Source organism: Alosa sapidissima, chromosome 17 (assembly GCF_018492685.1).
Source record: "Alosa sapidissima isolate fAloSap1 chromosome 17, fAloSap1.pri, whole genome shotgun sequence".
Lineage (NCBI taxonomy): Eukaryota > Metazoa > Chordata > Actinopteri > Clupeiformes > Clupeidae > Alosa > Alosa sapidissima.
The window spans coordinates 1,819,835-1,846,903 of NC_055973.1; the positions used below are offsets into that span (position 1 = coordinate 1,819,835).

General features: G+C 39.5%; 1 protein-coding gene across 2 annotated transcripts in view; it reads right to left on the minus strand.

The window, feature by feature from the left end:
• Positions 1 to 528: 528 nt before the first annotated feature.
• LOC121688425 (coagulation factor XIII A chain-like) overlaps positions 529 to 27,069 on the minus strand; it is a 104,907-nt gene continuing 78,366 nt past the window's right edge. For both annotated transcript variants that reach the window (XM_042068029.1, XM_042068028.1), the window contains 3 exons: positions 7,639 to 7,799; positions 7,311 to 7,447; positions 529 to 2,208 (listed from right to left, as the gene is read on the minus strand). In XM_042068029.1, coding sequence (XP_041923963.1) covers positions 2,067 to 2,208; positions 7,311 to 7,447; positions 7,639 to 7,799 — 440 coding nt within the window. In that variant the 3' untranslated portion in view covers positions 529 to 2,066. The remainder of the gene's footprint in view (positions 2,209 to 7,310; positions 7,448 to 7,638; positions 7,800 to 27,069) is intronic.

Consider the following 27,069-nt stretch of genomic DNA (forward strand, 5'->3'; position numbering starts at 1 on the left):
CCCGAGCGCCGCTGTTAAAGCAGGCAGCTCACTGCGCCGGGATTAGTGTGTGCTTCACCTCACTGTGTGTTCACTGTGTGCAGTGTGTTTCACTAATTCACCGATTGGGTTAAATGCAGAGACCAAATTTCCCTCACGGGATCAAAAAAGTATATATACTTAATACTTATACTTAACCAATAAAAAAGAAATGCACGGACCACCTAAAAAAAAAAATTAGACCTACTTCAACAGTATATAAGCCTACACAATAGGCCTACTCACTGAACTACCTTACTTATTGTCTTTGCACTTTGCTTATTGTGTCAGAGGACTCCTATGATTTAAACTGGCATATCTTACATAGACAGTATTGCAGAACTGTTTAGATTTACATACAAGTTGGTTTAATATTGCAAACAACTCATCTATATTATATTTGACCACGTCTGCTCACGGACCACTTGGGATAGCTTGCGGACCACCAGTGGTCCCCGGACCACACTTTGAGAAACACTGATGTAGATAGATGCCAGACGAACCAGTTACATGAAGGATTTATTGTTTCGGATTCATAAGGATACATTTATAGCTTACAGAAGCATTATGGTGTTTTGGTCTAAAATGATCAACCTACCCACTTAAAAGGCACACAAAACCTTGCAAATGCCACCAACAGTCCAGCTGACTGATAAAAGCTTGCTACTGTTGTAGCTGATTTACTGTGAAAGCTTTTCTTACATTTTGACAGGCTGTTCCAATCCAAGTTACAAAACCACATAGCCTAGACCTAGTACCATCAAAATTTAACTTTTAAAATTACACCAAAATGAAACATAAAAACACACCTTGAAAAGTGACAAATTGCTTGAAGGGAGCCATTGCATCAACATCTTTTATACTAACTTTTGCCAGAATATAATTAGTTTTGATTATAACTCCCATTTAGGCAATGTTGTCATAGTATATCAATCATTTCTGAACAGTTGTTTGTATTTCTCAAATCATCGTCGACATTTGCACAACAGAGCATTTCTCAAAACAATTAGAACTGACTGCACCACATAGTGTATTACCTGCAAAAGCATGCATCTTGTTTAGTGTTTAGTTCTATGTCTCAAATAATTTACACCTGTGCAATCAAAATGAAAATGCTTTGTCATGTTGTCAATATGACTGTTTACTCTGTATTTTCTAATGAACAATGCATAAGGCAGCACTATTTTCTATGTGGCATAATTTTTAAAACTACAAAGTTGCACATTATTGTGTGTGGAGGACTGTTGACAAACATTGTGACAGTATAAAGCAAACAAAGGCTTTTAGAGCATTGTGCAAAGGAAAATGGTAAATAAACAGTAAAACACCCCTTGGCCAGAGCTGTGCACCATTTGCAAGACAGACTTACTGTATAAGTAAATATTTCTATACACTCCAGTCTGTTAGGTCACATAAATGTATGCTAGACAGACTATGACAACTAGTAATGAAAGCTTTTGCTTGTAATGACTCTAGCGATGAAGCAAGGCCTATTTGTTTTAGGGGGTAAGACTATGGGCTGTGTGCACTAGCTTACTTAAAGTCGGCAAACAGGTTTTCTGTTGACATGGCTGTCGACAAGCATCGGAAAATGAGTGCTTTAATTGTACCTCAAGTATGTTAGTGCACAGAGCCCATTCAACATAAAAACCAGTATAGTGCATTTTGAACAGCTGCATTCTGTGTATGAAAGGTGCTATACAAATAAAGCTTATTATAATTATTATTATTATTATTATTATTATTAACATGACATTAGCAAATAATAAAAAAAACAGTGACATCAGTACACAATCAAGTGCATGGATGTATTAAGCATTTGCTGTTTGTTTGAAGAAATGATGATATGGAACAAGCAATTTTGAGAATTTTAATTCTCATCTGAGAAATGCACCAAAGCAACTGAGAAAAACTGTAACTCAGTTAAAATAACTGCAACTAGTTATTTTATTAACAGCATTTGGAAGAGACAGACATTCTGATTTGTATCATATTGCTTGCTATGAGTTAAATGGGATCTTCTTTTGATTGTTGTTTTTAGGGCTGTTTTAAGGCTGGGAGTAGAATTCAAGCTTGCCGTAGACCTGTCTGAGCTTGGGACAGTCCAGACTGCCTACCATTGTTCCTTCTCCAGGCATCTCAGGGACAAATGACTCAGTCCATGTTAAAGAGGCACCAGGGGCAATATATCTGCAGGTAGAAATTATATGCTGTATTTTATAATTTCTAGTTTCCAGCTGTAATAATCATTTATATTTCTGATCAGTTTAATTTTAAAAACAAATCCTCTATGATTCCAGCAATTTCACACAGTGTATATAATATACAATAAACATGTTGAAGCACCACAGTCTTTGTGCCACTCACATAGGTGTATGAATCCTTTGTTTGTGTTTGTGTGCACCTAAATTGTTTGACTGTGGCCTTTAATAAATCTGACCCTGCTTTCAAAGATTTTCCAGTAGGCCCAATTGCCATTTACTCACGATTATAGGGGAATTTTGGGGGGAAATCAAATGCAGGCTATAATGAAGTAAGGTTAGTGCTGACAGTAAGTCAGCAAAATAGCAATTTGGGCTGTACAAATAAGGTGTGTTAGCAAACCATTTACCAGGCATTACTAAATAGTTACTGTAGTTAACTCTTTACTATCATTAGATAACATTAATAAATCACATACAAGTGGTTTTTAAGTCACTTAGAAACATAATGGTAATAAACCATTTACAAGGTATTACTAAATGGTTAGTTATATATTCAGTAAAAATCAGATAATTTACAGATTACTTACAAGTAGTTTATAAGACACTCACAACATATGGAATGCACTGTGTAACTCATGCATACCATACATGTTTATGGTAACGCTTTAGAATAACATGTGCTTATTAGGTATTAACAGTGCATAATAAGCAGTTAACAATTCATTACTAACAGTTAGTTAACTGTTGTTATCCTTTAATAACATTAACTAACGGTTAACATGCAGCTTTTTAAGTTACTTACAAGCATATTTGTTAACAGTTAACATGCAGCTTGTAAGTGTTAACAAGCAGCTTGTTAATGCTTGTTAATGGTGTATAAGACAAAGAGGTGGATAACTAATACGCTTATAAGACCTTTCTTACCTATTTGTAGTACATTTTGCAGCCCCCCAATCTAAAGCGAGGACCATGTAGCCTATTCTACAAGCCCAACCTTCTATCTCTAGTTTGTTTAAGCTGTGAGAAATGCACCTTCAAAATTGCTGCAGCGAGCAGGAATTGAACCCCGGTCTCCTGTGGCAAAGAGTGAAGTGCTACTGACTGAGCCACGTTCCTGTCTTTGAATGTAATGATCATCTTGATTCTATATTCTGTTAATGTTCTATATCATACCAGTTATGCCTTTTACAAATATGTTTCTGATTAAAAAAAAAAAAGTGGCGTTTAATTTCCATAATCTTTGTTCAGTGAACAGTCAGTTTGTCAGCAGTCTAAAGATATTATCAGAGGGGGTTAATCAAGGATATTTGATATTATGCCAGCTTTGTTTATAGTTTGGTTACATAGCAACCGAGAGTTAAAGACGACAAGTGGGTGCGTTCAATGTCGCAAACATAGGCGAATGTTCGCGATCGAATTGAAACCTTTGCCTTGAACAGAGGCGAACATTTGTGGTCTGTTGCTGCATCAATGTCAATGGGAGACTTGTGGAATTTTACCAAAAATTGGTCATTATGTCTCTCTGGATTTGTTGAGGGTTTTTGGGGAAAATTTGTAAACAAAATAACTTAATATCAGACCATGCTACTGTCAGTTACTGTCCAGTTGCTAGCGAGTTAGCTAGCCGCCTATCTAAGGTAACATTTTAAATGGAGAAGTGTAATTTCTTTAAAATGACAACTAGATGAATAACATTACTGACATTAGTTAAAGTAGATAGTTTATACTCAAGTGAACTTGCAACAGTATATTAAGTTTAAGCAAAGCTCCTCAACTGCTAGTCACTTGTCAGCGCATAGCTGTGAACAAAATTAACAATTTCATCAATACTGTTACAGTAAAGTAGCCTAGATTAGCTCAGTTAGTAGCAAATCACTCTATGACTCAGGAGACCAGGGTTCAATTCCTGCTCACTGCAGCAATTTTGAAGGTGCATTTCGCACAGCTAAACCAAGCTAGATAGATAGATGCAGTAGAGATAGAAGGTTGGGCTTGTGGAGCTATAGGCTACATGGTCCTCGCTTTAGATTGGGGGGCTGCAACATTTACTACAAATAAATAAGAAAGGTCTTATAAGCGTATTAGTTATCCACCTCTTTGTCTTATACAACATTAACAAGCATTAACAAGCTGCTTGTTAACACTTACAAGCTGCATGTTAGCTGTTAACAAATATGCTTGTAAGTCACTTAAAAGGCTGCTTATTAAAGCGGCATGTTAACTGTTAGTTAATGTTATTAAAGGATAACAACAGTTAACTAACTGTTAGTAATAAATTGTTAACTGCTTATTATGCACTGTTAATACCTAATAAGCACATGTTATTCTAAAGCGTTACCATGTTTATTAACAGTAAGCCCTGAGCCAATAGAGATGTCAAAAACCCCGGTAGCACTTGACAATATCGACATAAGAGTGACATGACACTGTCATGACACATGAACCCTAACCCTAATCCTAACCTCTAACCCTAATTCTAACCCTAACTTGTTATGACAAAAACTGCATGACACATAATGACAGAAGCGTTATGTCATAAACGTTTATGACTTGTTTATGGCACGTTCATGACAGTGTCATGTCACTCTTATGTCGATACTGTCAAGTAAAGTGTAACCAAAACCCCATATAAATGTACATTAGTATGTAATTAACTTGTTAGACATTTCACTGAATCCCTTGTTTATCCATAATTTGAACCTAAGATCACTACAGTAATTTCCTGTGTATTAGCCGCATTATGTAAACCATAGGACAGTGTTTTATGCAGTTCGATGGTGACACACCAAAGTTAAGTTCAAGTCTGTGCAATACGATGGGAAGCCAACTGAAAAAACTTTTGAATTTGTGTCAGTGCCCTCCCATTGAAAACAACGGAGTCTGTTCTTAGATTTATTTGACTGTCTATGGGTTTTAACGTTAACAACGATTTCCGACTAAAACAAATAACTTCATCATGTCAGGCATACTTGCTGCTTGAATGAAAATAACAAACCATGTTACAGCCAGGATAAATACTATTAAATGATATCAGTCTAATTCAGGCTGCACAAGCCTACATAAATGACCCTTGAATATTTCGGCAGTTTGAAAAACATATGCCTACATAATCGTTCTGCCAACATAATATAGCCTAGTCAAACTGTGATGTTTGTTTGCACTGGGCAGCCTCGATAACCACAGTTAACGCTCTTCTTTTACAGTCAGGAAAAATGCAATGCAATTATATAAGCCTACGTCAAATTTAGGCTACATGAGCCTGCATAAATGACCACTGAAGATTTCACCACTTGTTGCAGAGTTTCTAACAGAAAAAACAACCATAAATGCATGACTTATCATCCAGTGAACTATATCGATGCTCAAGCAATTATCTTAGGTTTTAAAACTAAACTAGGCTATATAATAAATATTTGGACTATTCAAGAGCTCAATGCTGGTGTATTACCATAACTATATATTATCGTTTTGGAAATTGCCCTTACTGGGGAAAGTAATTATTACCGTTTATACTTATTACTAAGAAGGCCTAATGTGTTTTAGGCTACCTTCCAACGCTGCTCTATCTGTCTTTTTATAAAGTGAATATAATAATTTTTTACATACACAACATTGCACAATATTAGGCTACTTTGTAATGACATTTCGGTTAGAACATAACAAGGTCTGCTTTAGCCTAAATACATAGGCACATACATACATTTACAGAACCGACAAGAACATTATCTGCTTTGTTGCCTAGGCCTACCAGTCTAATTTATCAACCAATACACAGTACATCCGAAACATCATGTGTAGTACCGTTGTAAAGCTCTGTTTATAAGCTCTGTTGTCCAAATATACGACGCTTGACGCTATGTGATCCAAATATAGACACATCCTTTGTATCAGCAACCAATCGTGAAAATTCGAAGGTGAGTCTAGGCTGAGAACAGAATCTCATTGGCTGTGTTTCAAGGCTGTTTCCTCTCCCACTCTAAGAATGAAATCTCTACTTCTGAAGCACTTACATACACCAAACTTTCCAGTCTTATACCTAACTATATTTACAAGAATTTTACAGAGGGGTTTGTTGATATATTATTCCTATCCTGATTTATATTACATTTTATTCCTAAAAGCATGGCAATTTTTTTTTTAAGGTGATTGACAGTATATTCTGATTTACAGAATATTTTTTGTCCCATCCAATATGTGAACACAATGGAACCTGGCTTTATCCGAAGCTCAGATTTCGTGTTTTAAAATATATGCAAATTAATTAGATAACATCTAATTTGCAGATTTGAACATTAAATTACAGAAAACTTGTAATACATTTTTTTTCTCATATTAATGTAAGTAATCAACTGGGGAAGTTTCATAGTGATATCTGCTAGTTAAAATGTTTACCCTATTCACCTGTAGTGTCTCACCTTAATACAACAACAACAACAACAACATGTTACATTTATATTGCGCTTTTCTCAACACTCAAAGCACTTCACATGGAAGGGGGGACCTCACTAACCACCACCAATACAAGCCACTTTCCATTCAACTTTCTCTCCATCCATCTACTTCCAGCCATTCATTCATCTATTAAACTATCTGTCTATCAACATAAATTAAACTGTTTGTCTATCAATGTCAATTAAAAAATCTGTCAACATCCATTAAACTGTTTATCAACATCCATCAATATCTGTGTCTAATTCAATTACTACTCAGTATCCTCCATAGCAAGCAACAGATTACCCTAGCAATCACCTTAAAAATGCATAACTTATAACAACATTCTGTAAATTACACTACATGTAAATCCACATTCTCTCTTTTTGATCCCCTATCTCTTTTTTTGCATTATCTATTTTAACTATAAATTATATTTTACATTTCATTTTTGGCATTTTCATGCACTGGTAATTCCTTGGAATTGCATTTCTAGTTAACTATATGCTTATAAGTGTACATGTTTTTTTACAATTCTATTGGCTATTAGCCAGGAATCAAACCCACAATTTTGTCTAGCTAATGTATGCTACCACCGCCCCTTATTCTATAGATTCCATTCAAATGGAACATTTAATGTGTATTAGTTCTGCTTACTCATAATATTTCTTCTTGAATCCCATCTCACCAGGTCCCTCCATGCGCAAATGCACATGTTCCAAGACCATGTTGAAGATGTTGGTGAACTCCATGGTGACAGACATCTCATGGCCCACCCTTACCTCTCCATCCAGCTAAATCACAGACATTGGATTTCATAACATGTTCTTAACATTATTTAAATGAAATGCACATACATAGAAACTTTATTATTTATGCTTGGATAAAATATCATATAATGGTTATAATACATTTTATGTAATACATAATACAGTCTGTGCAAAAAATGTTAATGAATACTCTTTCCATTGGTAGATGTGCAAACCTTTAAACTTAGAATGGGGACTTCCATCCTGACCACCTGGCCTGCTGCCAAGACCTGATTGTTTTCTTGGACTTTCCCCACACAGATGAATTTGAGGCTGCCTTGATCCACCATATGATCCATGTATTCATTTGCCAGTATCTCTATATTCAAATTTTTAGCTGTAAAAGATTGGTGGTAGAAGAAACAAAAAAATTGTTTATGGTTATCTTAAATCTTTCTGATCAATGACCTCTATTGTAAGAACAAACAGTGAACGAAACCAATTCATTTTGGTGTGCAGATTCGTTTTGTAGGTATTATCTTTTTTAACTATTTCACAAATCAGGAAAATAACATGCAGCCCAGTATACACAATGTTATGAATGAAATGTGCTGTTTTAGAGGCAATTCGTAGTATTACTGACTTAAGCCTAATAATTGCGTTAGTTATGTGATATTCCCTGCTCCAGACGTGCTCCAGAAGTGCATGAAAGCTAAAAAAAGCTTTTTTTTGCAAGCGCTCCTGCCGCCCTTGGCAAGATGCCGCCTTGGCAAGATGCCGCCCTGGGGAGCATTTCTACGTTGTAACACCTGTTTTCTGGAAAGCATCGTACCGGTGTCACAATTACTGTTACTACTTCTGGCTTTCGAACACCGTAGTTCAAACAATGTTGTTGATGATGAAGTGATATATATGGGTGGAAATGGTGGCAACATGTACAGTTATGTGCAGAATAATAGCGGTGTGTTTTAAAAAATGGAATAAAGCTCTAAATCCTTAGAATAGCTGTTAATTCCATAATATCAATGCATTGGGAACACTGCACATTCAATTCCAAATCCAAACATGACCAAAATTGATCAAGTTTGTGTTATACCTTTACAGAAAGTGAAGAAAAAAGGAATGTTTTTGCCTGTATTTTCGTACTGTTGTTAAAACAGCCGACCACACAACACACTCTTCCTGGCATAACTGAACAGCATACATTAAAAAAACTAAAGAAAAAGAAGAACATTTTGCATCTACAGCTAACGTCTGCACACAGGACCAACACGTTACTTTGCTACTTCCTTAGCAGCAAGGCAACGCAGTAATGGCGGCGCTGCTTTACTTTGTGTTTCGCCGGATTTGTGTATAAACCCAGTAGAGGTGATGTGGCCTATTCCAAAGTTTAAAAGCATTTGTGAAATTGGCTGCCTACTACCAGATGGCCTGGGTCGCTTCCAGCTTAGGCTAGGCTACGCTAAATGGCCTTTGGCCTCGTACCTACGGCCGATTTACAGCCGTGGGGATATCCATTGCCAGCCCTGCTCCCACTCGTGTCATATTGCTTAAATATGGCAACAAGAATAAGACCTGTCCTGGGGAGTTTCTGTTTGTATACTTGAAATATGGATGATATCAGGCGCGTAAAAGATGTTTGAAATACCTTGTGTAGCATATTGATAACTCTTTCGCATGGTGCACGTTCTAAACCATAGGCTATGACCAAAATGTAGGACAGGTAGCATCTAACTTAATGAGTGGGAATTTTTTTTTTAAGATGGGAGGATGGTATTCAAATTTCCCTTACTGTGACGTTACAGTAGGGTAGACATCTGAATGGCTCACAGGAGCGCATGATTATATCTCTCAACTAACCCACAAAAACTCAATCCACGGTTTTGTTTCGCACTTGGAGTGTGTTTAGAAGCATCAGAGACCCAAATGGAAAACGAAAACCGAAAACGAACAGATTTTTACGAGGAACAGGAATGGAAACGAAGACCAAATGGTCTTCAACTGTTCTGGAACAGAAACGTTATTCTGAAATCCCCAAAAAACGGTTAATAAGGTTTTTTTTTTTCGTTCTCTATAGCCTATAAAATTCCACAAAAGCATAGCCTTGTCTTGCTGTTGTAATGTAACCTAGGCCGTATGCCATTTCAGTTGGGATCTTAAATTGGCCTAGGCCTGCTCGCACAGTGAAATTGATTTGGAAATGATGTTTGTAATGTAGGCCTGTGAAGATAATATATTGTCTGCCCAGGCCATATGTCGTTTCAAAGTTGGAATTTTAAATGTTTGCACAATGAAATGTAGAGTTAAATTGGAAGTTGGAGAGACTTGGGTATTTGTCAGCAACATCGCTTATGGCGGGGATATAAATTATTGAGCGAGCCTCTATATCTGAAGATCTCCATGGAATAAGTATAAGTAAGTATATATACTCTTTTGATCCCGAGAGGGAAATTTGGTGTCTGCATTTATCCCAATCCGTGAATTAGTGAAACACACTCAGCACACAGTGAACTCACAGTGAGGTGAAGCAAACACTAATCCCGGCGCAGTGAGCTGCCTGCAACAACAGTGAGGGGTTAGGTACCTTGCTCAAGGGCACTTCAGCTGTGCCTACTGGTCGGGGTTCAAACCCGCAACCTTCCGGTTACAAGTCTGAAGCGCTTACCAGTAGGCTTATCCAGAAATGATTTTGATACAGAATTATATTTATCATAGAATATAGGCAACAGTCAGCAGCAGTCTGCCTGGTATGTGAGATGGATATCGCGAATATTTTTGGATGCTGCCTGTGATTTATTTTTTTGCGCATTTTGACTACTGTGTATATTAAGGGCAAAAACCAATAAGTAGGTCTATTGTAAGGTTTCAACCACAAAAATAGACCTGATAGGTCCAATAACACTGCCGGAACGTTAAGAACGAAGGGTTATTTTACATTCCGAACCGGTTCAGGAACGATATGTTGGTGGCGGAACGCAAGAACGAAAATGTTAAATATACCGGTTCCGCTCAGAGCGTAATGATTGAAAATTAATTTCGTTTTCAAGCCCTGCTTTCTGGAAACACCAAATCCAAGAACCACGGTTCTAACTACAAAGGTTGCGACGGAAGTTAGCCAACTACACTTTCTAAAAATGCACCCCTATGCAGCTGCCCCTACTGCCCACATGAGAAGCCGCCCTTGAAAACAAAATGATACTATGATATTTTGGCACAGTATAAAGATAAATAAATGGTAACACATGGGTTAGGGAACACATGTTAACCATTACCACACAACTAATATGTGTATGTACGGAACCTGCGAAGAGTCAGGGTGGGTAGCTGTATTTAGAGAAATAGTTTTGCGTTCTCTTGCAATGTTTTTGTGTTCCCTCGCAATAACTTCTTGCGTTCCCTCGCAATAAAGTTTGTGTTCCCTCACAATACAGCCTATTTCATTAACCTACAAGCACATCGAGTTGGCTAGCCTACTATATGGAAACTACTTTGAAGGTCCCTTTGAGTTGGATCTGCTCCAAAAATAAATGGGTTTTCATTAGCCTGTGCTACACCTTTCCACCAAGTTTTGCAAAAACTTTCCCTGTACTTTTTGCAATATAATGTTGACATACACCACAGTAGCCTATGGTGCAGTAAATGAAAGCTCCTTGATAGCACATATGCCACTAACGCATTGCCACTGTCACCAGTATTGATAGTATTGCCACCGCAATACTACATTTCATTGTAGTTTTCATACATGACATTACTTAAGATTAGCCTACTCAGAAAACATCACAAACTGCTGCTGCGCTGCATCATCATGACTTGGTGAACAGTGTTTGGTTACACTTTACTTGACAGTATCGACATAAGAGTGACATGACACTGGCATGAACGTGTCATAAACAAGTCATAAACGTTTATGACATAACGCTTCTGTCATTAAGTGTCATTCAGTTTTTGTCATAACGGGTTAGGGTTTGATGGTTTGGGTTAGGATTAGGGTTAGGGTTTACACTCAGTAAATACATTGTCATGTCTTGATTGATTCATTCTAATGGTCTCACTACAACAATGGTCTCAGTCTCATCAACAACTCATCATGTGATCCCTATCAATGTAACCAATCACAAACTGGCAGTGTTGGGGGTCGTTACTCAAAAAAGTAACAAGTTACTAGTTACTTCTTTAAAATGTAATGAAATTACTTTACTTGTTAGTCATTTTGGAAAGTAACTTTGTTACTCGTTACTTTACTTTTGAGTTAGTCTCTAACCAGGGTGCAACATTCAAATTGTGTCATTGTCAAAGTGTCATTACTGAATAAAACAGACAATAGACCCGAGTACAGTGTAAAATCTTATTTGTACTATTGACCACCAGAGGCGGACAGAGTACACAGCTTCATTACTTGAGTAAAAGTACAGATACCCTTTGCTAAATTTTACTCAAGTACAAGTAAAAGTTTTTCAAAGTTTTCAGGAAGCACGCGAGAAACACACAAAGAAGACGTGCATTTCCTCCATAACGTGGAAGCGATGCGGGCCATAGTTTTGCACAAATGGAAGCAGAAATATACCAAATGTTAAAAAAAAATTCACGTGTGATGAAGTCTTGGGTCTGTTATGGGTCTTGGTCTTGGGTCACCTATTCTGATTCTGAAGGAGAATATCTGCCTTTTGGAGAATATGATAGATCGTCTATTGAATGGACGTGGTATAGACAGCAGGGGTTGTAAAAATAGGGCTCTGAAGAACTTCAAAGTCACCCGCGATATGAACTGATTTGACCAGGCTACTTTATTGTATAGTAGCATAGGGTTTGTGATTATAGTAATAGTTTACTATTGTTGGTTTACATGTGACTGTTTTCCTGTTCATTTGTTATGTGGGTGAAATAACAAAAAAGAAAGTAAAACTGCTCAAATATGTTCAACATCTAGTATTTACTGAAATGTGCATAATTCACGGTGGTTACCATCCAGTGACATCATAATATGCAAATTAGATGAGTAAATTTACCCCCTTCCTAAACTTTTGTTCATACTCAATGATTTTCACATTTACAGTAGGACTTTATCTCTGACCACTTGCAAGCCATGGCCATTTGAAATTTATTTTTTTTAAACCCTAAGCCAATAGGCCTAGTTTCATGCCTAACAATAGCCGGGGTTTAGCGTAGCAGTCACTTGCTACCGAAGCTGCAGGGGGAGCTGTCTAGTGAAAAATGCGAGCCCAAATCCGGCAAAACCCCAGAAACAGCGAAAGAATAACCAGACCTGTAGTGCTTTTTAAAATGGATTCAATTCATTTTTTTCTCATACAATACATACATTTTGTATAATCATATATATATATGTATATAGGATTATATAAAAATTGGGTTCTATGGTTTCTGATTGGCCGAGAGACTTTCCATGAGTTTCCATGACTCAGACTTTGCACAGCTAATAATAAATCACTCCGCGATACAATGCGAAGATTCTATAGCGCTTTGACACGAGCGATAACCGTTAAATTACAAAATTCTCATAATTTAACACAGCGAGTAGCCTTGACATAGAAAAAGATGGAGATCGATTTAAATAAAATGTCGGATGACGAGGAGGAACATACAATCAAGCGGTAGGAGAGCGCATCTTCATCCAGGTGCGTCTCCATCAGCGCAGACGAACTGGACTGCATTGAAAAGGGCCGGCACGAAATGAACACCGTTATACACAGATACACAAATCACAGCCTGCGGGCCACAGCTATTCAGAAGCTGTCCGACGCAGGTCTTGCGGCCAGGAAGATCATGGCAGTGAGTGGGCACAGGTAAGCGCAGCGCATCTATAGGCTAAATCATCAAATATTTTTTGTAGCATTGTTTTTTGTAAGCATACTGTCTCTCTTTTTTGTTACATAGGTCGGAGAGCTCCCTTGCAAGCTACTGGCGACCCTCGCTGGACAGCAGGAAGTGCTGGAGCCATATATTAGAAGACCACGAGCAAACAGCAAAGATGCCCAGGACACCCGATCAGACGCGCACAGGCCTATGCCCCACAACCTCTGATGGATCGTATAAACATATAAACATTTTGTCGAGTGTTGGGGTATTGTGTACAGATTGATGAGGGAAAAAAATAATTGAATCCATTTTAAGATGAGTCTGAAACAAAAGAAAATGTGGAAAACTTAAAAGGGTCTGAAAACTTTCCGGTTGCACTGTATGTGTCAATATTTATTTCTATACAAACCAAGACAGCCGATTCCTAAAGAAACACAAGCATCCACCCCATAAGGGTATCTAAATTATCTCTGTACCAAAAATGACATTGAACAGTGACTTGAAGAGCTGTAAACAGTGTTGTAAGGCTGCATGTACAAAATCGCTTGGAGCTCCAGTGGAATTTCGTGATGAGAATTCTCGGTCTAACCGTTAATGTGCGGAGTGAGTGGGTGGAAATAGGGTACCCACCAGCCCAGCACCAACAGGGTCGCCACCAAGGGCACAACATAAACTCTGGCCACCCCTGGCTATGTGGCCGACGGATGCAAAATGTGTCCAAATTCACACACATTATTCTCTGCTGAATTGCTCACGGAGTACTTATCACACATAAAATACACAGATATCACGAGCAGAACCAGCGCTTCGTCTATCTCCACACCCATTACTCTCAGTGTTATATCTCACAAACACCTTGATCAAAACATAGCAAACCATATATCAAAATAAACAGCAGACCTTACCGAACACAAGGATATTCATCCTCTGTACAGTAAGCGGATTCTGAGTAATCCGGTTACAGCAAAAATTCTACATGTTATCCAACTTTGGGCTGAAATTTTAATTCTATAACAGCCCAAAATAATGAACTTGCTTTCCGAATCAAAGAATCAAAAGTTGGTCATGGCATGAACAGATTAACTGTGCTTTTTAATAGATATTTCTACCAGCATGCTTCAGGTGACATGGATGCAGACACAAAGTATTTTTCACTAATATACTTCCCCAGATATGGGTAGCCTAGACTATCTTGAAAATGATATAGCCTAAGAGCTCTTTTCCAAAGCTATAAATCCATTTTTGTAAACATTAATAAGTCATGTTATTTAATTGTGTTTTTCAGGTAAACATCTTTGATTTTGAATTTTCTAATGAAAGGGGCGGAATTTTTTTTTTACGATACCATACTTAGCTTTACCGATCGAGGATCACAAGTTTTATCACAACAATCACGCAATTAATTTAAAGGTGCACTATGAGTTCCTGCATGGTTTCAGCACGATTTCACTTTTGTCTCAAATCGTAGGCATCTCTTCTTGATCTGCTAGCTGCCTGCAGTGTTGTGCCTGAACGCGTTCATTGAACGAAAGTTCATGAACTCGTTCATATTTTGGGCGAACTGAACGTACTGTATTACTGCCTGGCAGTGCCTGATGAACGTTACTGTGAACTCGTTCATTCTGGTGACTGTGAACGCCACGTTCTCAGTTTAACTTCTTTCAATAGGGTGCCAGATTTCTATAGAGCCTTCCAGGCGAAAACCAGGCTAAAACACACCGTAAACAGGCCTTTTAATATGGCAGCATGTAGGCCACCATTTCTCAAACTATGGGCTGTGGTCCTCAACGTGGACAATGCTGGTCTGCGGAGTGAAATTATTCCTGGGGCATCGTCTGATAATTTGCTGCGCAATTGATCAAGGAACCGCAGACAGAAAAAGAAAACAAACTTTTCTGCAATTAGTAGGAAATACTTGTTAATTTGGTGTCATCAAACATAGAGGCATACAATGAAGTCGGTGATCAGTGATTATCTTATTCACCATTTACCATTCACAAAAGCTGGTATTGTATTCATTTGAATGCCTGAATCCTTACATTCAGGCATTCAAATGAAATGTGATTAAATAGCATATAAATATTCTACCAGTGTATGATGCTTGCATGAGGGAAACATCCCAAAACAATGGCACCCATATAATTGTAGTTGTTTTGAGAAGTATTTCTTATGCACGCATCATGCAACCATGCAAAAACAATGAAACTATTGTAGGCCTAATTATATTTTACATTGCAGTACTCTGATGTGCATGTTTTCACAAACTGTTTTGAAGTGCATATAGCAATATAGTATAATAATAATAATATTAATTGTGATATCTTTATGATAATTTGATGGGGGTGGGAGGAGGGGGTGGGTTCATGTAGGTGGGTCCTATGACCCCAAAGTAGACCTATGCCTTGACTGGACCCATGGTTCGAATTACGGGGGGTATTGGGGGGGTCCGTACCCCCTAGATGAGACTTGGACCCTCCCAAAAGGGACGAAAATAATAGTTTGTGGGGTACTGAAAAAAAATAATACAATTTAATGTTATCCAATAATGCATGTAATTAAATGCAGTATTACCATCACATACCAACAATTCAGGATATAATCTAATGAAATACAATTTTCAAACCCTCGCCCCCATTGGGCTATACCATTTCTCTGGTACGTTCAGACTGTGTTATTTGCTATGATATAATACTGACGAATTAAAACAAATGTTCAGTGTAGGCTGCAAACGCCTGATATGGGTTAACAAGCGGTGGCCAGCTGACCATACATTTGTCTAATATTTCACTGTCTTTGTAACATAGTGATAGCCAACCTTAGAAAACCATTGAGTAGCAAGATCGCTATGGTTTAACCGGAGGTCTCCCTTCCACTCAGCGGCCATGACCATCGCTGCTGCTTAGCTTAAAAATCAGGCCTACAATCACATAGGAGGAGTTCCATAGATATACTGACACGGGGAGAGGTTTAATGAGGCGATTTATTATGTTGTACAATTTCATTCTTAATGTCTTAACAAGAGGGAATCTGCATTATTATTCAGGGAATTTCGCATGTAGGTGGTTCTCAACCTTTAAGCAAATGCCCATAATTGCAACTTTACCTGCAGTTTGTTTGAAACGCTACGTGAAATGTCTTTCCTCGTTGCCATTATTAGAGATCAGCCTTTCTTAAAAACGTATTGCTGCAAAAACGTTTTTTGATATACTGTAACACCAGGCGCACAATGCACTAGGCTACATTATATGAAATGCCTAGGCTAAACAACGGTGAAGATATTTTTTTTCCAACCGGGAACAAGTCATTTTTTTATTTGCTTGATGTTTGGTAGGCTTAGGCTATCCAAGAAAAACTAATCAAATGAACCAAAGGCAGGCCATTAGGCTAGGTGAACTTGGCTATTTAACGGGAGACTTTCTGTGGCCCATCTGTAAACAATTCTGGTTCTTATATTTGGGGGCCAAGCAGCGAAGCTGCGAAGGCACCCATTGTGTTTCTACCTTTTCTTATTATTATTACGCTTCCGCCAATGGAAGTCAATGGCAGCCCATAGAACCGTCTGGTGAAAAGTTGTGAAATTTGGCACACTGATTAGGGACAGTCCCATGATTAATGTCACCAAGTTTCATGATGGCACCTCAAGCACTCTAGCGCCACCAATAGGTCAAAATTGGACGTGCGTTCACGCACGTAACTTTTGACCCGTATGGCCGATTATCAAAAATGAAGTATCGTTGGAATCCTTGGACCAAGCCGAGTTCAACGCACCCTATGACGTCATTTTCTGCCATGATGGATTTTCCGCCATTTTGGATTTAATCAAAAACACTTAAAATGTATCAGGGGTCACATATTTTCTCTGATTCCCACCAAATTTGACACAGATCATCCTCAGACCAAGCCTCATTCAGCTCGTGCTTTTCGTCTTCGGAACTATTACCGTTCTCCCATAACAGCCTATCGAAATTTGCGGCGAAGTCGCCAAACAGGAAGTGAGCTCATATCTCAGCAATCCTTGCAGTTATCAAAACCAAACTTGGTAGGTAGACTTATGACCCCATCAGGAGAACACTTAAGAAATTTGGTGACCTTTGACTTCTAGAGGGCGCTGTAATTAAGAAACATGCTTTTTGGCCTGTAGCTGCAGTTGTGCTTAGAATTAAAACGCACTAGTGGTGTCTGGTAATACTGTTGGAGGTCCTTAGGCCGACCCAAGCCAACTTGTGATGTCATCATAATTGATTCGGCCGCCATATTGGATTTAATCAAAAACACGTACAAGTTTTCGCAGGTCACAAATTTCATCTGTTCTTCACCAAAATTGGCAGAGACCATCTTCAGACCATGCCTGATGAGTGCATTGCTTTCTGGAACAATTGACAGAAGCATTGACCTGTACCAGCCAATCAAAATTTGCGCCAAAGCCGCCAAACAGGAAGTGATTTCATATCTCAGCAACGCTTTCATGTATCAAAACCAAACTTAGTACATGTACCTCAGACCACATCAGGAGGACGCTCAAGAAATTTGGTGACATTTGACCTCTAGGGGGCTCCGTAATTGACAAAAATGCATTTTGGCCAGTAGTTGCTGATGCGCATTATTTTGCAATGGAAGTCAATGGCAGCCCATAGAACCGTCTGGTAAAAAGTTATACAATTTTGCACACTAATTGGGGACAGTCCAATAATTCATTTCACCAAGTTTCATGCTGGCACCTCAAGCGGTCTAGCGCCACCAACAGGCCAAAGTTGGACTTGCGTTCATGCATGTAACTTCTGACCCCTTGACCCGATTGTCAAAAATGAGGTATCATTGGAATACTTGGGCCAAACCGAGTTCAACACACCCTATGATGTAAATTTTTGACCTCTGTGTTTAAATCACAGCAAGTGTGATCATATCTCAGTCAATCTTTTATTTTTGATGTGAAACTGATGACAGCAAGTTCCATCTAGTTCATTCTAATGTGTGCGTGCAAGGGTGGGACGGGGTGGGATGGGCAGGGGCGGTTGCGGCGGTGGGCTGGCTGGGTGAGGGGGCAGCGACACTCAGCCCTGGTTCAGCCCCACAAAATCAGTTATGTTTTGATGTGAAACTTGACCTTGTAACTCAGCCAATCTTGGGTTGTATGGCATGGAACTTGCTGTGACTGCTTAAGGCTATATGTCTGATGCAACGGCATTGACTTACATGGTTAATCTGGCCTGCTGAACTGCCTGCTTGGCCCCCTCATTGCTGCTTGCAGCTATATTTAAGTAGTATGTTTGCCATTTCCGTGCTATTGGTCTATGCATTTCCAAGTTTGCATTGCACTGCTATACCAAAACATATTTTTTGACTGTGGCGCGCAATTTTACGCACAGGGCGCACCTTGAAACAGTGTTTACCCAAATTCAACCCTTCCCATAACGTGTAAGGTATATTGTGCTTTCTAGTATGATTACAGTAGTTTCTTTTAACTTGTCGGCCAGCCAGCCACGGTCATATGACCTATATTTCGAAGGAAAGTTGACTGTGAACCACAAGTGTGAAATCATGTGTGTAAGCCTATATAAAATGGAGAGTGACGTCACCACTCGAAATAGCTGTACCCCCCGAAGCTCACGGTATAATTCGAACACTGACTGGACCTCAGGTCAAAGAAGTTTGAAAAAGGCTGATGTAGACGACAAAGCAGCAAGGAGGTGTCGTATGATAATTTAAACAAGTTTTATGACAAGGTCGGTGAGGATGGGAAAAATCATACATTTCTGTGCAAACTTTGCCCGCCGGCTTTCAAAAAGGAAATTCGCACTTCAGTCACATCCACAGCAAACCTGAAAAGAACTGAACTGAAGCACCCGGCTAGCCTTTTAAGGTATGTGCAAGCCAATAAAAAATCAAAAGACAGTGAAGACAGATCCTCAACCCAAATTAACTGCGTTCTATATGGGCTGTGGCAATAATTAAAAAATATATATATAGCTCGCAGCAACATATGAAAAAAAATGAACTATGAACTAGTTCATTTTTGGAAAGTGTGAACTCAGTTCAAAATTATGAACTATGAACTGAACTAGTTCATTTTAAAATTTGTGGACTGAACTTTGAACTAGTTCACGTAGAAAGTGAACTTTCCCAACACTGGCTGCCTGACCCCTGAATACACTGTGAAAAAGCCCGGTCTCGGGAGACAACACAGGGGTCGTAAACGTCAAACAAACACTAGGGGAACAGGTTGTGCCCCAAAATATAACAAACCATGTTCCAGCCAATCACCGACAAAATGGTTGGAGGAGGGGGAGAGGGTTAGTACGCGAGTTGCAGCTCTACAGTGTATGAGGCAAAACAAGAAATTATGACACTCGTAAGTAGTGTTATAGTACTTGAGTCCGGTCTCGAGACCATTTTTTGCTTACTAGGTCTCGTCTCGTAATTGAAAGCAAAAATACTTGGTCTTGACTCGGTTTCGACTTATATTGAAAGGAGGCGGACACGTAATTTCAGCGTGAGAGTCCTTTTCCCCCCATTTTCTCTGTAATTGTGTATATTGCATAGTATATTCTAAACTATCCACCATTACAGATACTCTAATTTTAATAAAAATTATAATATTGACTGGCATTAAATTATATCCCATGGTGCCATGCTGCGCAGTGCAAAGGTTTTGTGAGATACAATCTTTGTCCAAACGGCACAGCAGTTATTCTGGAAAGGGTTGAAGTAGCCTGACCTACACTCGGCAATCGACTCCTACGGACTTTCCCCTAAAGATGGCCGCTGCAGCAGCAACATTTCCGGAAAGGTACTGGCTTGATGAAATTCATTCTGGACTCTCTATCTAACCACATAAAGACCTCGGGATACTTCGGTTTGGCTTTAGGGACCCTCTACTCACTACCACGTAAGTGTAATGTTGTTTGGAACTGTAGAAGAGGTATAAAAATAGCGTTTTGTAGCGGTGAAATGACATGCCCGGGTCACTTCCAAGCTAACGAGTTTTGACTAAAAACGGTAAAATCGAACTTTCTCAAAACACATCCGAATGACATGATTTTGATGTCAACTCAACTTATGTACTCCCAATCATCCGTAAATTGATCTAAAGTGCATTTCACTGCGGATAATTCCTTTAAAGGTTGTATCAGCGATTTCTTCTAGGTCTAGGTTTGAGTGGTATTCCATCAACCTCGCTAAAGGCCAAACCTGGCTTATTTCGATAAGTCTCGCTAATTTTAGCGAGAGTTCCGTTCCATTAGTGCGGTTAATGTGAATCTCAGCTTGACAGCTATGGGAAATTATGCCACACTATACTAAACTAATCTGGGGCTCGTTTCTAGAAAGCGTTGTTTGCTAACTTGCTTCGCAACCTTGGTAGTTTGCTCCGTCGTTCTTGTCATATAAGGTGAAAAGTGAAATACAGTTCTAATCCCTTTAATGGTTATGTGGCATGTAGTGCGCATGTGTATCAATGCGCGAGGGGCCTTATATTAGTTGAACATTGTTAGAGTGAAGTTAAGCTACCACTTACCTGTCTGTACTACTGGTTCTATAAAGGTACAAAATAATAATCTTCTAAGAATTCTAAGACAAACTCAGTCTCTGTCTCGCAGAACACTTTCCAAATAAAACGCAAATCGGCATGTACCTATTCTGCCATTGTGCCAATATATCGTCCAAAATGCTTGATTGCATTGCATTCTCCACCAGGGGCGTCATGCAAGCAATTACCTCATTTGTATGTTGCTACCTGCAAATCATGAGCAATTTTGACGTGATATATGAGAGACTGCTATTATTTTCTTGCCCTCTACATCACGGTCATAGCGATCCTATTTATATAAAACTGTAGGCCTCCTTTTGAATGGGTAGCCTATCCCTTTTCACTACATGGATTAGCTGCCAGATACGTGAAAAGAACAAGTGGAGAAACATCAACGCAATGCCTTGGCCTACTTGGTTGAATTTTGTAGTTCTGCAAAATTAACACCCTCGTTTCTATGAAACTGGAAACAATTGAACCAGGAGACTTTGTCAGTACAAGACAAAACAGAGCAGATGTCTGTAAGCCAAATATTTGTAATATTTGTAAGAGTAGCCTACGTTACACTGACACAACGTAGGCTAACGTTAACGTAGCTTCTGAATTCGCGGCCAACATCAAATCCATTGTTCTAACTTTTTAGCACCAAGTCAAAATGTCCAGGTCAACCATAAATAATTCTACTATTATTGCTTAGCCTACTTACCACTTCAACACCATTGATTGTAACCAAAAACTGTAACTGTAACAGTTCAACTGTTCAAACTGAAGCCTAAAGTTAACTGTAACTGTTTTACACACGCAAAACATTGCGAGCTCAATGTGCGTGTGTGAGTTGGCTATTAGGAAAAGGGCCGCTGATCGGTCTTCAATTATTTCGGTAGCCTACGATTTATTACACATCCAGAAGAATACATTTGAGTCGTTACAAATCCGAGGGGGCACGTGCCCCCTTAACTTCAATGGGCATGACGCCACTGTTCTCCACATTTTTAGCTAAATTTTCATGTACCACATCAGCATTTTTGTTCCGTGAATCTTTTATAAATTGCTTTACAATTACCGTCGGGCCTATAGGCCTATTGCCTGGCTTGCCTCTGCTTCGGTCACGTCCTTTTACAATTTTATCATTGTAATAAAAAACGCAATTTGCCACATACATTTCAACATGCTGCTGACCTACTAATTAATGCCTACTGTAGGCTACTTTATTTTTTGCAAAAAGAAAGAAATCCTTGATAAAATAACAAGTCATTCACATTATAGGCTACTTTACGCACTGTCATGTCAGGGTGACACTATGACAAGCCTGTTCTAAAGACTCCCATTCATTTTGACTGCACGGGAAGAGAGCGCGTCTTTTTCAGACAGACAGCGCAATTCATTTTATACCAGCAGGCCGATCGGACAAACTATGGCGCCTCGATATTAAAGAAACGCCACTGAAAGTCCACCGCACAACAGTGCAACGTGCGTGTTCACATTTTTAGTAACAACCGCCAAACTTGCTTGGTTGCCTTACACATCTAAGTTTTACGACTATTTTTCTTACCTTCTTTTTCCGCTGTGGATGTTATTGAGTTTGTAGAAGTTGTAGCTCTTACGTTCTGGACATCTCGCACAGCCATTGCCCGATGTCATTTCTGAGTCATATCACTCTGTCTCTGAATGGTAGGCTACAATTACTATGTATTTTATATATAGGCTAATATCGAAACAAAATAACCCAGGCAGTCTCATCTAGGATATAACACAGGTTGAAGTCAAGGTCAAGTTGGTTCTGTTTAGGGAGGTGAATGTGTGTAAACATCTGTAGATGACTCAGAAATGACATCGGAAGACAAGGAGTGAATAGTGGCAAGAGGCAAGCCGAAGGCTGCTGACAAGGGCCCGACGCTTGTAAAGCAATTTACAAAAGATTCACTGAACAAAAATGCTGATGTGGTACATGAAAATTTAGCTAAAAATGTGGAGAATGCAATGCAATCAAGCATTTTGTACGATATATTGGCACAAGCTGGCAGAATAGGCAACATGCCGATGTGCGTTTTATTTGGAGACTGTTTTGCGAGACAGAGACTGAGTTTGCTGCTGATATTCTGGGGATAGGCTACAACATAGCCAATGTAGCCTTTTAATATATTTGCTGCATTGGATCAGTCTTTCTAGAACAGACAAGAGCTGTATAGCCTCACGTCAGCAGCGCTGCATCACCCATATGGGCCTACATTAAAACAACCAGCTGATGGTGGGCGGGTGCGGTTTTGAAAATTGGTCAAAAAACTTTGGTGCTGATGGATGGCGAATGGATGATAAGTTTTGCTATGCAGTTCTGGTTGAAATAATAGCCCATCAGCGCATATCTAGTGTGTGTGCCTCTCTCTCTCTCTCTCAGAGGGGAGGGGGAGGCTGAGGGGTCGATCAAGCATGGATTCTAAACTCTGTGGTGGATAGGATCTACAATTAGGTGTTAATTAGGGCCCGAGCACCGAAGGGCGCAAGGCCCTATTGTTTTTGTAAGGATTATTAGGGCCCGAGCACCGAAGGGCGCAAGGCCCTATTGTTTTTGTAAGGATTATTATTATTATACTAACTTTGTCTCAGAGTGTTTTCCTTTTTTGAGGTGGTTAAGATGGGTGAAAAGTCTTGAAATTTGGCACACACATCAGGTGTCACGCAAAGCACTTAGGTACAAGAGCTTGGCCCCGGGCGTGGCCCAGGGACTCAGTAGCGCCCCCTTAGGTGATTGAGGCAGTGGTTGGCACATACTTTCAGCTAGACGCATCAAATTTGGTAGGTGTGTGTATCTCCCCAAGATAAACAACTTTCGTATACAATGCATTAGCCACGCCCAACCGGAAGTGAGGTATTTGGGATTTTGTGCGGACTAAAATGTGATGAATTGTGATGGCAAAAGATGTGCTTCCCATTGGTAAAAACGCATGAAATATGGCACACACATCAAGAGGTACCGTGAATACACAGGGAATAAGCCTTGGTACTGGGCTTGGCCCAGGAACTCCATAGCGCCCCCTTATGTTACTGTGACTTGTGGTTGGCATATAGTTTTAGATACACACACCAAATTTGGTGGGTGTATGTAACTCCCAAAAACAAACAACTTTTGTATTAACATGCCATTAGCCACGCCCACAGGAAGTGAGGTCATTGAGATTTTGTGGGTTGTGGACATGATCAATTTTGACATACTCCTCCTAGACGGTTGATCCGATTCATGTCAAAGTTGGTATACATGACGCCAAGATGTTTCTTATTCTAAATTGTGAAGCTTTTTTTGATATGTTATAATTTGACGAAATGGCGAAATTATTAATTTTAATACTGTTCCACATAAACAATAAATGTGTCATAATTTACCATGCATGGCTTGAAATGTTTTAAATTTCACAGGTCATTGAATACCATGTTTTAATGATAATATTCACATGCCCATAATGCATGTTTGGCATAGCGTCACCAACTGGCAACAGAAAGAATGACAATTACACTGATGTCACATGATCAATTTTAACATACTCCTCCTAGACGGTTTGTCAGATTCATGTGAAATTTGGCAAATATTATGCCAAGATGTCGCTGATGTTAAATTGTGAAGGGATTTTTGATAAGTTATATATTTGATATGATTTTAATATCTCACCACATAAACAGGAAATGTGTTATAAATCACAGTGCATTGAATGAATGGTCTGAAACTTCTCAGGTTAATAGATATCATGATTATGATCAGTGTTTCCCATACATTGACTAATCTGTGGCGGGGCGCCACGAAATAAAAATCGGCCGCCACAGATGAATATTCTATGTTTAATTTAATTTAATTTAAATATAAGGTCAAATCCTTGCATTGCCATTGAGCTGCGCTTTTTACGCACGCAGCCTTTCCTTGCCCCGCCCCGCTCTCTCTCGTAGCCCGCTGCCACTCCTCTGCATGTGCATTTAACAAAATATTCACGATTGTTGAAGGATTGTTGTTGCCACATAGAAGCATTGCATAGAAGACGTCTGGCTAAATTGCTATTAAATCCGCTTAGCATCGTGACCATGCTGCGCAAATTTGTTCAAAACTGCTGCATTGAAGTGAACTCTGATAAGGTCTTATCACAACATACTGTAGTAGGCTACATTGAAGAGACTAAACTAAGTTAAGTTATGAAATCAAGCAGTATCTCAAAGCTAACGTTAGAATACTGTTTGGATGTCGAATTTAGAATGCTTAGCCTACTTACAGCTACTTGTCAATTTCGTTGAAGGGCTCATTTTATTGACTCTGACACTGAATGTTTGCAAAATCCAGATGTAAATGGAAAAGTGTTTTCCAAAATTCAAAAGTGCTTGTCCCAAGGAGAAGTATGAACCTTTATTTTAACTATGTAGAAAACATTATGAATTGCATCCACACATCAGCAGCCTTTCAACTGTGTTACAATTGCAAGGGTTCCCTCAAACGTCTTAAAAAGTGACAGGCACTCAATTAGACCTATACACTACCAAGACGATCTTAATACCCCCCCCCCCCCCCTTGTCAAAGTCAGCTACCGCCACAAATTGAATCCAATTCTGTGGGAAACACTGTATGATGGTATCCAGACACCCAATGGGCCTGCCTGACATAGCACCACCACCTGGCCAAGCAGGAAAGGTGCCAGAAATGGACAATGCCTTAAGTGATTGCTCTGAAAGTTTACAAAGAAATTTAATATCATTATTGTGATGATATTTACATGTGTAATTTCCTGGAAAGACGTTGACTGTGGCTGACACCCTCTCGCGTAGTCCACTTCAGTGTCCGGAAAATGAGAGTGACTCTCACACCGATGTGGCTTGTTACATAGCAGCCATTGTGGACAACATGCCTGCAACTCCAAGAAGGCTAGAGGCCATTAAAACAGCTACAGAGGCTGATCCCAATCTACAGCTGGTGTTGCAGTACTGACTGAGTCAAGACTAGGTGGCCAGAGTACATAGGTAATGTACTAGTAGCAATAAGAGAGTACTATCCAATAAAAACCGAACTGTCTGAATTCAATGGCATTGTCACCAGAGGGAGCCGAATGGTGATACCAGACGTGTTGAGACCAGACACTCTGGAGCGCATTCATGATGGACATCAAGGTCTGACCAAGTGTAGGGAGCGCACCCATACGGCTGTATGGTGGCCTGGCATCTCATCCGAAATCAAGCAGAAAGTCCTGTCCTCTCAGGTCTGTCGGGAGATGAAACCTACTCAGCGGAAAGAACCCTTGATCTCAACTCCTCTGCCTGAGCGGCCTTGGAAAAGACTTGCCACTGATTTGTGTGAGTATAACAAACACACTTATCTAGTTGTGTCAGATAACTTCTCGCGGTTCCTTGAAATACTCCACATGTCAACAACCACTGCTTCACAAGTTATCCTAAAGCTGAAGGCAGTGTTTGCAAGATTTGGCTGTCCGGATGAGGTTGTGTCCGACAACGGACCTCAATTCTCATGTCAGGAGTTTAAAGACTTTGCTGTGAAATTTGACTTTGTGCACATTACCTCGAGTCCACACAATCCCCAAGGGAATGGACATGCAGAGCGTGGAGTTCAGATTGCAAAAAGAATTTTGAAACAGAAAGACCCTCTGCTTGCCCTCATGTGCTATACTGTAGGTCAACACCTTGCGCCACCACAGACGTGAGCCCAGCAGAGCTCCTTATGGGCCGTAAGATCAAAACAACTCTTCCTACACTGGAAGCAAATCTGCAGCCACGATGGCCTGATCTAGAAGTCATCAAAAATAAGGACGCCAGTGAGAAACAGAAACAAGCATTCTACTTCAATCAGCGCCATGGTGCAAGACCCCTACCCTAGTGCAGACACCTGCTATCGTCACAGGAGAAAGCACCACACCACGTTCCTACGTCATTGAAACACCCCAGGCGGACAGATTGAGACACAACCGCTGTCATCTGCAACGTGTTCCTGTGACAACCGCAATCCCTTGCATTTCTGCAACTTTGCATTTCTGCATTTCAAAGTCAAATACATTAGAGGGCCAAAAAAACAAATTTGCTACAAGCCGAGGGCCGGACTGGTTCAATGTTTATTAAAACATATTGAAATGACTGCACGTAACCTATTGAACCAAGACGTGTACTGTATTTTATTTAATGATTAAATGAATAATGACTGTGACTGAAGTGCGAGCAAAGTTTGCACAAATGTACGATTTTTCCCATCCCACTGACCTTGTCATAAAACTTGTTTAAATGATCATATGATGCCTCCTTGCTGCTTTGTCGTCTACATCAGCCTTTCTCAAACTTCTTTGACCTGAGACCC